Source organism: Nannobrachium achirus (assembly GCF_963921795.1).
Source record: "Nannobrachium achirus genome assembly, chromosome: 21".
NCBI classification, from domain to species: domain Eukaryota; kingdom Metazoa; phylum Chordata; class Actinopteri; order Myctophiformes; family Myctophidae; genus Nannobrachium; species Nannobrachium achirus.
Window position 1 is genome coordinate 30,719,613 of NC_137828.1, and position 15,958 is coordinate 30,735,570.

The 15,958-nt window shown below is 41.1% G+C and overlaps 1 protein-coding gene across 2 annotated transcripts in view; it reads left to right on the forward strand.

Moving 5' to 3' along the window:
- The first annotated feature begins 698 nt into the window (after window positions 1–698).
- The window catches only part of mtrr (5-methyltetrahydrofolate-homocysteine methyltransferase reductase), a 55,225-nt gene continuing 39,965 nt past the window's right edge, over window positions 699–15,958 (forward strand). The window contains exons 1-10 of one of the 2 annotated variants that reach the window (XM_080752093.1): window positions 699–735; window positions 1,750–1,894; window positions 2,238–2,391; window positions 2,920–3,037; window positions 3,306–3,789; window positions 5,839–5,952; window positions 6,765–6,921; window positions 8,393–8,481; window positions 10,565–10,745; window positions 15,694–15,736. In XM_080752093.1, coding sequence (XP_080608219.1) covers window positions 1,751–1,894; window positions 2,238–2,391; window positions 2,920–3,037; window positions 3,306–3,789; window positions 5,839–5,952; window positions 6,765–6,921; window positions 8,393–8,481; window positions 10,565–10,745; window positions 15,694–15,736 — 1,484 coding nt within the window. In that variant the 5' untranslated portion in view covers window positions 699–735; window position 1,750. Of the gene's footprint in view, window positions 736–1,032; window positions 1,148–1,749; window positions 1,895–2,237; window positions 2,392–2,919; window positions 3,038–3,305; window positions 3,790–5,838; window positions 5,953–6,764; window positions 6,922–8,392; window positions 8,482–10,564; window positions 10,746–15,693; window positions 15,737–15,958 lie in introns of those variants that run through there. The other variant, XM_080752092.1, reaches the window with a different exon arrangement.

Here is a 15,958-nt window from a genome sequence, read left to right on the forward strand (position 1 = left end):
AGACTTTATTAGAAGTTTGCATAGGAAAAGGTACAGTTTCATGACGGTACTAGTAAAAGTGTACAATATTTGCCTCTGAGATGTAGTGTAAGTGGAGTAGAAGTAAACATAAATACCTCAAGTAAAGTACAAATGCCTCAAAACTGTACTTTTAAGTACAGTTATATAACGTGCTTGTTTACACCACTGATATACCAATATTTACAAGCGACTTAACATAAAAAAAAGCCAAATTTCGCTTATAATAAGCAGACATGGCAACACCTAGACTAGACCAACAGCGATGAGTCGTACCCAAGGTAGAAACTTTCGGTTGCAATGCAGTGAATGCACCACGCTAGACTGGCATCCGGTCTGGGTGTACAGCGGATACGGAAATGGTACATGCATGTATGTGTGTTTGCAAATGACCGGATACAGTAGGCGGGCTCTAAACCGCGGATCACACTGGTTAATTCGGAATAGAAACCAAGTATTCTCCACATACTCAAGGCACGTAACAAAACTATCAAATTTCAGTGATGTATGTTAGAAACCATGCGTATAAAAAAAAAATCTTAAAAAAAAAAAAAAATCACAACTGTAAAGCGTTCATTTTAATTTTTTTATTCATCTTTGACGCCCTTTCTAACATGGATGGTTCCGTCCAATCTCGTGCGAGCACGCGAGATATTGTTGTATGCCATGAATGGAAGAGTCATGTCCGTAGTCAAAGTAGGAGAAGCTATTTTGGAGGTACAAAACAAACTTTCTTTAACACATTCCGACAAACCTAATTGCTGTTGTGTGCATTTCGATACGTTTCACTTAGTTAAATGTCACTGAATTATAGTTTTTTTTACTGACAGCTGAGCTGACCAAGGCTGACACTGTCTCTGTGACCATCAGTTGTTTAGCATTACAACACTTACACTACCATAAATGTAGGCCTACTGTCTTTAATCATTACAACTGTCTTGTAGAGAAGTATTGAAGTATTTCCCCCTTTTTATTTTAATAACTCCATTCCACGTGCTTTTTTGTGACGTAATGTCCGGGGGTGGTTCATGGTGGTCCTCTTGAGGGTGCTTTTAAAAGATCTCCACAATGTTGCAGAGCATATTCTGTGGCAGCCGGTCTGTTTATTTTCCAGACTCTCAGCGACTAGGTAAGAGTGTCATGCAAATCTGTGGCTGCTAAAATCGTGTTTTAGTTTATGTGAACTTCTGTGTTGACCAGCAATGAACCTACTTGACTCTGTGCCAGCTAAAATCATTTGTTTAGTTGAACTTCTGTGTTGACCATCAATGATTCAACTAATTGGCACACAAGGTTATTAATAGTTATTGATAATATGCACAGTTTGCACATATTATAGCTAGTAGTCATTCCAGAAATTCATCACTAATAGGACAATGAGAATGATATTATATATATATATATATATATATATATATATATATATATATATATATATATATATAAAATGTCACAATGCGACATAGCTCTGTTTACACAATGCTGTACCCCCTCCAACTGTATATATCTTCCCCATTTTCAACTGTTTTTATTTTATTTGTGACACTTGCTTTGGCAATGTAAACGTATGTTTTCTCATGCCAATAAAGCTCCTTTGAATTGAATTGATATTTTAGCTACATCTCAATTCTCAAGTCGTATCATAGCAACCATTTTAGGACCGGTGCAGAGCCTATTTGGGATTCCTTGCGAATTTCTGAAATAATTTGGTTGTGTTTCTTACTATTGCAGAATGCCGTGTGAAGTGAACAGCCGGTTCTTGATTTTGTATGGTTCTCAAAAGGGACAGGCTCAGTCCATTGCAGAGGGGATAGCTGAAGAGGCAGGGGAACACGAACTGGTCGCTGACATTAGCTGCTTGAACCAGAACGAAAAGGTAGTTCACATACTACTATGTGTTACATTTGTAATCAGAGCAGACTAAATCCTGCACGAGTTCACGCTATTGCGCAGGAGGGTATAACACAATGTTTCTTACGAAATACCTCAATATTGATATTCATACATCACTTTGCTCTAATATAGCCTTTATTACCAGGAAAATACATTTACGCCATAATATTATAATATACTATGACAATACAAAATCCCAGACTGCCCAGAATAACCAGTCTCATAACATATCATGATATCAATATAATATCAACATATGGCCTAGTCCTCAGCATTGCCAGTAACAAAACATTAATATTAAAACCACTTTGACTGTTTCTTTCCAGTATGACTTGGAGAGGGAGAAAGCTCCAGTGGTATTTGTTGTGTCTACTACTGGAGACGGGGAGCCACCAGACAACTCACTCAAATTTGTGAGGGGAATCAAGAAAAAGGCGCTTGCATCAGACCATTTCAAAAACCTTCGCTATGCTCTTTTAGGTAAGTTACTGCATTGGGGTCTGTGAGGCGTATCTATGAAACAATCTAAATAATAAATGTGCAAATGATTGAACATAGACTGTCAATCTATGGAAACAGTTGTTTACAAAACACATTTTCTTTTAAAGTGAAAAACGGTGAATAATGTTCTCAAAGGGTAACCACTAGGTGTCATTCATAAACTATAAAAGGAGAATTATGCAAGCAAGCACTCACGTTATGTCATTCAATAGGTACTTATTTATATGTACGGTTCCGCTTTTTAACTGAATTTGTGCCGCATTCTTTCTAGTTATTTATAAACTGTTTGCATATTGCATAAACTGAGTTATATTTAGTTGCGGGCGGGTGTCGTGCAAAGAAAATACCAGATCTACAACGTGTCACAGCTTGATGTGCTGTGAGCTTGTAGATCTGATATTTCAAATGCACGACACCGGTGTTCAACCAAGTGTAAATCAGGCGTCACCGTGACTGGGTGAACCGTTTAAGTAACGCCTAACACAGGCTTTGTTGTGTACGCTCCAGCCTTGGGAGACACAAATTATGCAAATTTCTGCAACTGTGGGAAGACAATTGACCGTCGTCTACAGGAACTTGGAGCCAAACATTTCTATGCAACAGGACATGCAGACGATGGTGTAGGGTAAGTCCTGAAGAGTGTGTGTGTGTGTGTGTGTGTGTGTGTGTGTGTGTGTGCGTGCGCGTGCGTGTGCGTGCATGCGTGCCTGCGTATGTGCCTGCGACTATTTCAACATGCTCAGGATTTCATGGACTGTCAATTTCACAACTGTAGCCAGGTACTTTCCCATGTTGACCCGGTAGCCTACTTCCAATGCTCTGGTACAACTGAAATATTATCAGGCTCTGTCTCCTTGTCACCTTGTGGACTTTGCTGTTTGTCTTTGCTCCAGGCTGGAGCTGGTTATAGACCCGTGGATTGAAGGACTGTGGGAAGCAATCAAAGATATCTTATCAATCATGGCCACGGAGAAGGAGACGCACACAAAGGAAACTCCCGGTTTATGTCTTCCGGATGTCAAACTAAGCTTGCTAAGTCTCACTGACACTCAGAACAGTCAGCACTCTGACCCAGCCAGAGAGCCTATAGCAAGCAACTCCAAATCAGTATTTTTGGCTTCAGCACAACCGACTGTTTCCGACCCCAGACAAGCATCTTCATCGGATAGCCCGGGAGTATCGTCCGGGTCAGGTGCCATTGCTGATGTTTCTAAATCAGCACCAGAGACACAGACTGGGGATTCTGGTGTCCCCAATACTGAGTTGGAGGCTTCACTGACACACTCCCTCCCACCTTTGTCTCAGTTGTCTCTGAACGTTCCTGCACTGCCCCCTGCCTTCCTAGATGTCTCACTTCAGCAAGGAAAAGTAGAAGAGGTGAGGTTTGCTGCTGCACACAATACAGGCACTAGATCTCGCTCTGTCTGACTTTAAAGAGGTGGTGCCATAATTTTGTACTTTTTATGTTTTCTATGTGTCTATGGAGTTAACATTACTCTAACAGACCACCAGGTGTGGTTATTATAATGTGCAAATTTGCCTTCCTTGTGTATTGTTGGTTTCTTCCTGAAAGCTGAAAGCCTCTGAGTCAAAAGGCCAGATCTGAAAACACTGATTTAATGACATCATAAAATCATCCCCTCCACTTTTACCATACACCCAACACTGTGGATGTGGCTAACTTAAGCTGTGTTACCAGATTTACCACATAAAAACTTACTTTTAACATTTTCTGTACACTTTTTTTTTTAAAGATCTTCCTCCTAGTATAATCATATTAGAACTGAGCATGTTCAGTCATTTGCCGTCCTCGCTAGCCGTCGGTGGTGATGAGAGGGGTAAATAAATACTCCACTGTAGAGTGGACCTCTAGTCTACTGCTGGTGCAGAAGCAAGCCTAAATAAGCCACAGACAGTTTCCCGTTGCACATTTGAACTAGATGCCATATTCTCAATCTCAACTCTCAATTCCTATACCAATCGAACAACTCCAAAGCAAAGCTAGCGCTAACATGCTTGTGTTGATTTCTCCGAGCTGAGAGAGTGTTGCCAAATTTACCAGATTCTGTGAGTGAAACAAGCAACCAGGTAAACAAAAACAAGCCTAAAAGAAGCGATCAGTTTCACCACTTGAGCCCTATTACATTACAAAAATTATCTTGAAAGCAAGCCCAAATAAGCAACTACACTTTGGAAAACAAGCCCAAACAAAAGCAACCCGCTACTGTGAATATTTACAATCGACTTTACAGGAAAACAATCCTAAAGTCGCCTATAATAAGCAGACCTGGAAACACACTGGCACACACAGATCAGCGTTTCAGACTACTTTGCATGCGCAAAAACAATGTTCTTTCGGCTGACTAGAGTTTGTGCTTAGTCTGTGCCAACTAAATGCCACAGACTGCCACAGTCTACCAGTCTGAACGAGTTGGAAAGAGTCTCTTGTAGTCTTTTTGGTGGAGAACCAATTTTATATTCACACGCATTCTGAAAGAGTTTGTTTCTCGGAATTTTGTTATGTCATAAATAAAATATATAGTTATGTTAGTGTATATATAATATATTATTGTTTGTTTTTTCTTTCTTTTTCTTGTGTGAACAGTAGTCCTTCAAGAGCTGATTCAATCACCTCGAGACCATAAATACATCCGCTATTTATACAAATGTATTTTTGTATAATATAAATAACAGTGTGGGGCTACGCATTTGTTCTGTCTGTGTGTCTCGTTGGGCCTTTAACCCTTTTAGGCCTAGAATTATTGAATGCTTTAACCAGTGAAAAATAGCAGATATACAAGCTCACAGCGCGGCACCGAGTGCCGCGCTGTGAGCTTGTAGATCTGCTATTTTTGAAAAAGTCGTGAAAATGTGTGCAAATCGTTGAATATATGTATTTTCAAAGCGAACGTTTGTAACTCAAATTTTGCTTCTGGGTGGTCCCTGGAACTACATATTATGAGATGGGGGTCCGTGGCCAAATAGATATCATTTTGGGGGTCCTTCACATGAAAAGGTTTGAGCACCACTGACATAGTAGTCTCTCAAGAACAGACTAACTGAGCTCCAGTTAAGTGAAAAGGACCTTTTCTTTGACGATGGCTAGCCAGATTGCTGACATAGAAACATAGGTTTTTTCCAAAAATCTTAGAAGGATTCAAAAGACACTTATAGAATCGGGTCAAAATTCTAATTTTCACGATTTTTCAAAAATAGCAGATCTACAAGCTCGCAGCGCGGCACTCGGTGCCGCGCTGTGAGCTTGTATATATGCTATTTTTTTATATTTAAAGCATAAAATATTGCGTCATAATGTGTTCAGGCCTAAATGGGTTAATAATTTCCGGAGAGAGCTCTGGGTTATTACCTCATCATACTTCATTACCTCTTTTGGCTTTATTTGAAATAAATATTTTATTTCCTCAGAGCTCTACTCTGCTGAATGCAGAAATGTTTCAGGAGGTGCCCATATCCAGGGCTGTACAGCTGACCAGAGGGGATTCAGTCAAGACAGCCCTTCTGTTAGAGCTGGACATATCTGTAAGCACCACAGCATACTGTGTACAGCAACATTGTATTACTATGTTTGTCTTTTGTTCTAAATGATGACGGGCTACAGCAGGGGTTTTCAAAGTGGGTGACGGGGCACCCTGGGGTGCCGCGAGATAATTTGATAGTATTTGGAATTTATTTGAACACTTGAGAAAAATATTTAGTATCATTTTAAACTTGAAGTACAAAGTTATTTTCAGTCAGTTCTAACCAAAATGGCTATTTTCTCAACGTTTTCCTCGCAACATAATCACTAAAATATCATCACTGTCGGGCAGAAACCTTGTATCTTCAAGTTTCAAATGTGGACGTCTTTTGGTAAAGCAAAGAAAGCCCTGCTTCATCATACAAGACTGTCGCACAAAACTAGTGAAAACAGCCGATCTACAAGCACACAACGCCTCGCGAGGTTGTGTGCTTGTAGATCTGCTGTTTTCACTAGTTTAGTACATTTTATAGATGATAAATACAAAACAAACGGTTTTGGACATACAAGGTTTCCACCCGACAACAACGATATGCTATAAATATAAGGTGCTGGGAGTGAAAATTATAATGTAGGGGTGCCTCGGATTAAAACAAATATTTATGGGGTGCCCTGAGACAAAAAAGTTTGGGAACCCTTGGGCTACAGCATGATATTGCAGCAAGTCTGCAGTGTGCTTTGTAGTAAGCACTATGAGTTATGCCTCTTGCTCCAGCAAAACTGATTGCAGCAGCCTGTAAACAAAGATAAAGTGAAACAACGACTTGGTGCTTGAAATGTTTTGTTTACACTGTTTCTTTTTTCTGTATCCGAGGCCAATCCCACAATGACCTACCAGCCGGGGGATTCGTTTGAGGTGCGCTGCCCCAACAGAACGTCTGAGGTACAACAGCTTCTCCATAGGCTGGGCTTGCAGGAGCAGACGAACCACCTCGTCCAGCTCTTACTGCGCAAAGACACCAAAAAGAAAGGTAATGTTCAGGATGGGTATTAAATCTTTTCCACATGCAACCAAAAGACCCGATACTTACTCTAAAGGAACATTAGGGTTAGGACATTGGATTGGAATGAGTCATCGTTATTTTTGCGTGTATCAAAAAAGCACCTTGGTTAAGGTAAGACACGTTTTTTTTAGTGGAGACGACGGTGGCATGCCGTCTCAAGCTGACTTGAGCCACGTGAGACACCGCCGAGCGAGCTAAAGCCGCCTAAGTCGCCTTGTCGAGCGTTGCGACTTTCGGCACTTCCGCGCAGTCCAAGTGAACAAGGGGAGTGCTCCCTACCTCCGTTTCAGCCAATCACAAACTTCCGCGGGCGGATCTTGCCTTAACTGAGGCACCCTGGCCACAATAGGCGATGTAAACGGCATTACTGAAGTGGCGGAAGTGCTGCGGTTAAGGGAAGTTACGTCACGCAGTGCAGGTCTGTTTATATCCGCCAGCGAAACAAAATAAATAGATCGTAACTCTTAACTCACTCTTAATAGGTGTAACTTTGTCAGAATCCATGTTTTTGTTTGGATATTGTTTATTACGAGCGCAACCAAAGGGTCGGGAGAAGTAGAAAAGTTTTTTCCGCCAGCGGGGAATACACCACACTGAAAAAACAATAACATCCGGTGAAATTCTCCCGGCGGAAGTAGCACCGTTCTATATACCGTTTCAGCCTATCAGTGATGTTACTAGGTTTTCAATGTAATGGGTCCCGGGACCCACAGGTGGTCATTCAAATGGGTCCCAGAAAAGTTTTATGAGTCCTCAATACAATGTTTTCGAGCGCTGTGAGCTTGTAGATCGGCTATTTTCAAAATGTTTGCCTATTTCTTATATTTATTTTACAATTTGGCTAATGTTCGAACTTAGAACTACTAAAACTACTAAAACATGTGCCCCTAATGAATTCGGGCGCGCAAAATGGCGTCGGACGTCGGTGGAAATCAAAACATTGACGTTTCTATCGCCTGTTTAAGACTTTCTACGTGGATTTTATTTGTGTTAACGTAGGGTAAAGTAGGATGCTTTCACCCATGAACAATGGTGGTGTCTGTGGAATTTTAAAATGTTTTTATTTTACCGCGACCCGGTAAATTATTTTAACTTGGACTCCAATGGAGGCGCATCCCCGGGACCCCAGGACCATGACATGAATGAGTCCCTGGGCGACTTGAATGAGTTTTTGATGCGGGATGCGCACGTAATGACATCACTGGCCTATGGTTGTAACCAGGCTTTTCTCTTCGCAGATGAGTAAGCCTGGCTACGCGAGGCTATAACCGAGGTGCTATTTTCACACTCGCATATATCTTTTGTTGACAATGGTCCATAATTTACCCACCGTTTTAATCTTCTAAGTTTTGGATTGTTAGCGTTATGGCATTCATGTTCGTTACGGTGTCATGAACATGAGATGATTTTGTCCATGTTTTTGTCTCCCTGCGTGTAGGTGCCCAGGTGCCCTCCTATATCCCTGAAAACTGCACTCTGCAACACCTGCTCACATGGTGTTTGGAGATGAGGAGTGTGCCCAAGAAGGTGTGCTATTCTTAAACTCTGTGGTAAAAGTTTATGCCACCTGCAATACTGTCTCAGTAAAAGCACTATGTATACGTCTTGTGAGTTCCTATTCCTAAAAAATAGTTATAAAAAGAAGTTTAGGTATAAGGGGTAAGGCATGGACGAAAATATAGCTCGGCGACTCCTATTACTGAACAAACAGTCTATAGCAATGAGTACTATGAGAATTTAGAGCTATTTAACACTTATTTTAACCAAAGACCCTACCTTTAAATTGACACTTGATTGATTGATTGATTAATTGAATACTTCATTAGACATACATTTTAACAGCACAGGGTACAGTCATACATTTGGGCTGGGGACTTGTTTCCATTGTGGTCCTATTCAATTATTCATCAACTCTGTGCTTAGTGCTGATTGAGCACAGTAATAGTCACAGTGTTTTGTTAGTTTTTTACCACCCTTTTCTCCCTATTTGTAGTTCTTATGCCAATGAATTCCTAACCCTAACCCTAACCCTAACCCTCACTGCTGTTGTATCCTACTGACTAAAGGCCCATTCCCACCGGGCGCAATAAAATTAAAGCTAACGATAATTATCTGACGTCATGACGTGATAGCACGGAAAGTGATCCAAACGATATTGTTTAGCGCTATCGTTGTCTCTATCGTTGTCTCTATCGTTGTGGTGTGGATGCTGCCAGCCTGCCATCCACTTCAATTGAGAGCGATGTTTTTTTTATATTTAGCTTTATTGCGCCCAGTGGGAATGGGCCTTAACCTGCCAGTAAGGCGGATGCAGCCTCCGTCCTACCGCCCAACACTCCCCGCTGACAGACGGGTGCGGGCCCAGCCTGTAGGAGGACGTGCAGTGACAAATATCGCCCTCCCCGCCGGGCTTTCCTCCCCTGAACACGGGCCAATTATGTTTGTAAAGACGCTCGTCAAAGCCGGATGCACCGTGGTGGATTCAAACTCCCAACCGCCGAGGTGCTGGGCAGCACTTAACCACTGCAAACTACTCACAGTTTTGCATTGCTTTGTGGCTCAACAACCAGCCAACTATGGAGAGACTCTGAAATCTCCCTGACTTCCCTAGCTCAGTCCAAAGAACCACAGAGGAATCCTGCCCCCCCCAATGCAGGACATATACTTACCACACCATTACAGGTGCAAGTCATTTACAACATTAAATGAACACTTCACTACAGCCTAAATTAATGTCTAATCACCCAGAACATCCCATTCATCACAGCCATACCACTCAGAATAATATTATCATTTTAACTGATCAGAATGCATTTGGGATTTAACAGAATAAAGAATGCAAATGAATTTAAATGAATTGCAAATTAGTTATGTTTCTCTTTGTTGCAATTCTCTCATCTTGGGATTACAAGTAATTTAGTCCAAACAAATGGCCCTCTAATGACTGTTCACTTGTCTTATTATGGTGTGTAAAGAAAGTTATACAGTATCTTTATATGCACCATATCTATGGCATCACTCCTAAAATACTGGGCCACTGGCCTGTTTCTGTTGGGATCCCCATTTTACAAAAGCTCCGGTACATTTTAATGAGCTCAGTTGAGAATGGATTTTCTAAATTTGGCTCCCAGAAAGTGACAAATTTGAAGCTGCTATGGTCTACATAAGGTGTGCGGCTGTCATGCGGCTGTATTCTGGAGTTGAGGGCCATGAGGAAATGAAGACAAATGGATTCTAAACTGCTCTTGATGTCCATTAAAATTAATTGCCTCCTTTGGATTGACAACATCGCAACATTGTTGAACATGCTGTAAATGTGATGACTGCCGTTGGCATTTCTGGGAGTCTTGTTTGCGAGTGTGGCGTCGGCATGCCACAAGACTGACATTGATGATTACCATAACGTGTGGAAATTACAAGTTCTCACAGGTTTTTACTGCGAAGACATGATCAGACAGGAGCACAAGATACAAAAAAAAAAACTGGTGGATTGTGCTCCCAAATGAGAACGGAAGTGGATGTGTAGTCTCTGGGGAAAAATGAAATACTGACACCACTGACTAAAATGAGATGCAAACCACCACACTAACTTTTCTTTCTGTCCCTTTAGGGGTTTGTCAGAGCTTTGGTGGAATATACAGGGGACAGCGTGCAGAAGAGAAGACTGCAGGAGTTGTGCAGTAAACAAGGCTCTGCAGACTACAACCTGTTTGTGAGAGACCCAAGCCTCAGTGTGTTGGACCTGCTCACTGCTTTCCCCTCCCTCTCGCCTCCTCTCAGCCTCCTCATAGGTCAGAATGCCAAACATTTATATATTGTCTGTCAGCAGTCTTTTGGTGGGTGGGAGAACTCTGCAGTGCATGTTTCCTCAAAGTGTGTGTACTTAAATGCCAATATGCCCGCGGGAGGATTCCAGCCACATAACATTGACGTATGACAGGTGTCACATTTCTTTGTTTTCTTTCACGTTTTATTTTGTGGTGTCTTATTTCACACTGGGACAGTTTTTCATTTTGTATCTTTTACCTGGCATTTATGCCAAGACTTTATTTCAAAGGGCTGCTCTGTCTCCATCACCTTTTTATATGGGAAAAACTGTATAACACCCTGGCATTTTTAGTGTTTTGATGATGGAAAGAAATGGTACTACCAAAGCATTTTGACATTTATTCTCTGGACTTTCTATAGACATTTATTAAGTGAGTTACAATACAATACCTTTTATTTCCAGACACAGACTTAAAAGCGTTTTGAATCAGATGTGATTCATTGTAGATATGTGCTGGGATGGAGAAGATTGAGATGGCTTTTGGCTGTAAACCACACCTGGGGGAAAAACTCTCGGTGGAATAATATACTCCATTCTTTACTTTTGAAAGGATCCAACATTATGTCAAGTTACACCGAGTGCTCCTTAACCAATAACAAATGTAGTCAAGAGAGGTCTTCCATCATTCACTAGGGGTCAGTATAACTCCAGGAAAGTATGGTTCTTGTTTGTTGTTCACTTGTCATTATAACCCATAATTACATTAAATGGCTAGCTAAAGATTCCAGAGCTTACCAAAAATGATGTACATTGATTCAGTGGTGCAATTATTAACCCCTTTAGACACAAATATGAGATTGTGTGAGACTGAAAATGATGACCTGACCATGTCAAAAGATAACCGTCCTCCCCCGTACCCCTCATTCCCGCTAATGACATTGATCAGTTGTTTCTCTCTGACTTTCCTTCTGCAATTCAGACACTATCACCTTTTTGATCTTCTAAACCAACGCTTAGTGAAACAATGTTGTCAATAAGTTCATTAGAGAGTTGGCTGGTCATTCAATATACATAATATCCTTTGACTGAAAACTACCAGACAGTGAAATGAGTTGGCCACAACTTTACACACAACTTGAATTGTCCTCTAAAACAGCTGTGTCACAGGCTCTTGGCCTGCCCCAATGTCAGTTATTTCTGGCCTGTATGCCAACCGCAGCACCTTTCTCTGTGGTGAACCCATGCAGAAATTGGCAATCAGGACATTCGTGCCCCCGTGGAAAATGTGCTGCTGGAGGCACTTCGTGGGCAACAGCTGTTGTCCAGGAATGTGGTTGTGGTGGTGGTCCATTCATCGGTCAGCGGATGCGCCTCGCAAGGACATATGCAGGGTCGCTCAGGAGCATAGGTTAATGGTCAGCCCTTACTCTTGGTGACGCTGTTAAAGCAAATTAACACATCACTTTACCATTGGTGCTTCATTAGCTTGACCCAAAGTGGAAGGGGTTTTGCTGATGGATGTTTATGCCATTGTACTCTAACTATAAATAATGAGGAAAGAGGCATACTGTATACATCCAGATGTACAGTATGTGGCCCCGTGCCTGCAGGGTATAAAATAGGTATATAAATTGGTTCCTGGATTTAATGCCCTTGTAATGTGGAACAGGTGGAAATACCCTCTGGATTGAACGGTTGTGAAATGAAAGACACAGAACTGAATCATATCTAGTCTGGGCATCTTTTATTTAAGCTGTAGGCTTAAATGAGATTGTGTGAGAAATATCTGTGGGTCTAGTGTAGTGTGACTGGTGGAGCGTTACGCATGAAAATGTGTCAGCATAAGTCTAACATATACAGTAGACACCCGAGAAAACCATTACATTTCAAAGTCTTATTTTGCCCCTTATGGGAAAACACATGAAGTGAGAAAACCTCACAGAATCTATACATTTTTATAGATCTATTCTGATACCATGCTTTTCCCCTCCCAATACTCTCTTGTCTTTACAGAGAAGAGTTTGCTTGCCCAAATTATTAATGAGATCTCCAATTTGACGGTTCCGTTGGACTAAAACTGCATTGGGCAAAGTATAAATTCGATGTGCCTCCATACACATCCATAGTTTTTCATGTTTTAATTAACGGTACCTCTGCCTACAGACTGGGACATTAGAGCTTAAACTTTGCAACCACATTGAAACCCAGCCGTTATGCTGTTGGATCAGAGATGGTTCTTCTTAGCCATCTCGCATGAGTCACTTGCAGAACTCTGAACTCAGAAGGGTTAAAAGTGGCATTATATCCCATGTGTCAGCAGCAACAGCATAATCAGTGCCAGCAGTAGGAAAGAATGATGGATTATTTCACCTCCGTTTCCCGACACTGCTGTCACATAGTGTGATGGAGAGACGGTGATACATGGTGTGAAGGCAGAGACAGAGGCAAAGAGAGTGTTAACAGTCACTCTTGTGTGTGTGTGTGTGTGTGTGTGTGTGTGTGTGTGTGTGTGTGTGTGTGTGTGTGTGTGTGTGTGTGTGTGTGTGTGTGTGTGTGTGTGTGTGTGTGTGTGTGTGTGTGTGTGTGTGTGTGTGTGTGTGTGTGCGGGAGACCTTGACATTTTTAAGTTTGAGAACTACTGATTTAGACAAAAAAGCAGGTTTAAATGAATTCTGCAAAGAATCTCTGTCTTAACAATTCAACAGGATTTTTTTATAAGGCTCCCTCATTGTATCACGATACATACGATATCTCTGAAAAGGCATATCGTGGAGACATTGTATCGTCTCAACGATATTTATCACCATATCACCCACCCCTAGTGTGCGTGCACAAAATGAGTGGGACGTGGTTTTAGAACTGTGCTGCCTAGAATTATTTGTCCTTCAGGTAGTCCTGAAGAATGAAGAGATTTTCTCTAAAGTTCAATCAATTTTGCTGCAGCGTGGAGCGGTTGGTTCTGATTGATTTTGGGATAACGTGCTCACAAGGAGACATACCGTATGTGCAGTGTATTTTAGCTGTATGCAGCCCAACAAATCCACAGCTCACAATCAATATTTCTGATTATGCTAGAAGTAGTGTTCTATAAAAATACAGTGTCACCCCAATATAATAGGCATATCTTTTTAATGAGCAATATAAAAACATTGAGATATTGAACCTTTTATTTTCGTTGCGCACTTGTGTTGCACACTTGCGTGTCAACCAAATCATTCCTATAGCAGTAAATCATTCCTATAGCAGTTATAGGTTCAGTCATATAATATGTTAGTACATTGCTGATTAAGGAAGTTTGCAGGAAACATGAATTTATTGACTAGGCGTTTGGTCTTGTGATTTCACTTTAAGGCCTTATTACAGGCTAGAAGTCAAGTATATCTCTAAATTAAGATCCTATGGTCTTTATCACTTTTTGTACCAGGCGAACTAAATTTGTCATATACTGTATGTTTTTACATTTCTAACTTAATATAAAACTTAATATTTATAATGGAAGTCTATGGGGCTCTAATTCACCCTTTGTCAAGTCCCGCCCGTTGTGCCGCCCCTCTTCGCACCCATTGGTTTCTGTGTCTTGGTGGGACAAAAGTGCTTTCTCTCCATCCACTACCATTGACATTTAGTTGCTTCGTATTGTTATTCTATGTATTCAATTCACATTTTAATCTTGGTATCAGTAAAAAGGAGCCTCTCAGTGGCAGTATAGTGACAGGGCATGTTTTTAAATGTTTTTATTTCTCCGAAAATTATGTTTTAGCAAATTCAACATAAAAAGGTGGAACCAGGGCGGGACAAGGCAGAAAGAGCCTGCTGATTGGTCAGTCAGGGACCAACCAGAAGGCTAGTAAAGGGTGAATTGAGCTGAAACCTTGCCCAAATTTGGAGTCACGGGATGGTCACATAATAGTTCCCAAGCCGTTACCCATGTGGATACTGAGATACACATGATTCAAAATAATGTTTAAATTCATTATAATTTTACCATCTGTTATTTACAATATTATAATTATAACACCAATTCCCAATTCTCCCATGTAGTAGTATTAGTAGTAGTAGTAGTAGTGACGAAGATCCACATGATTCAGTTTTGTATTTTAGAATAAAAGGTACTTGTGCTAGTTCTTTCTTTTAAACTAAAACTAAAGATGCACATTTAGAAGGGAGACCAAGCCCGTTCATTTGTCACAAGGCTGAACGCAAACTTAAAGCTAAGTGGTGTCATTTATCATCAGCTTTTGTTTTGTAATCTTCTACAGCACAAAGACAGGGAATGTAGACTTCATACGTCAATGTGGGGAGCTGTCTCACTGTAACACCCTGAGCTGTTTGGATGTCAGAGGGAAAGAGGGAACGGGCGGAGCTGATTTCACCCAGCTGCTTATACTTTACCAAAGGGCTTATCAGGAAAAATGTGCGTTTTCACAAGGGCTCAGCTGGTGCAAATGGCACAGCCTAGCTTTTAGGTTCATTTATCATTACAATAATTTTAATGGACGAAAAATAAGGAATACACTGTGAGCCTGTTGGGTGGAGGAAAAAAAAACAATGTCTTGTTCTGTTAATTTCTACAACTTTTCTTTAGTTCCCTCAACTTTTACCGCTTTTATTGAAGCCTCCACGCGCCGTACTGTATGCGGCACACACCACATAGCTGACCCAAAGGAGGGCACCTTCATGGCTGCTATTGAAATAAGGTCTGCATAAGCAATCTGTTTCCTACTGGCTCCACATCTGGACTCTTGGGATTCCATAACCCTGAGTTTGTAATTTCATAAATATAGAAGTGTGTCCTAGAAATGAGTTTTTAACCCTGTCGGGGCAGGCGGGGGATAGATCGGTAGGTAGGATGTCTGGGCAGCTGAGTGGTGACATTCACTGCTTTCTGTTAATGGCGTTTGACGGCATGAGACAGTCAAAAGTGAGAGATAACGTTATTGTGACTCATACATTTCTTGTTTGTCTTGCAGAGCACCTGCCAAAGTTGCAGTCGAGGCCTTATTCAGCAGCCAGGTGAGGTGACAAAGAGACTTATCTCTGTCTGTTCTGCACGAAACCATGTAAACATGAATCATTGGCTGCGCTCACTGTAGCTTGTGTTTCTTTTTGTAAGCCATTGCTGCTTATTTCTTCTGCCATTGTGGTACATATAGCAGGTCATTGATTGATTCATTCCTGTTATTAATATATTAATATATATATATTAATTGTGCCCATTTAGATTTGCTTTAAAGC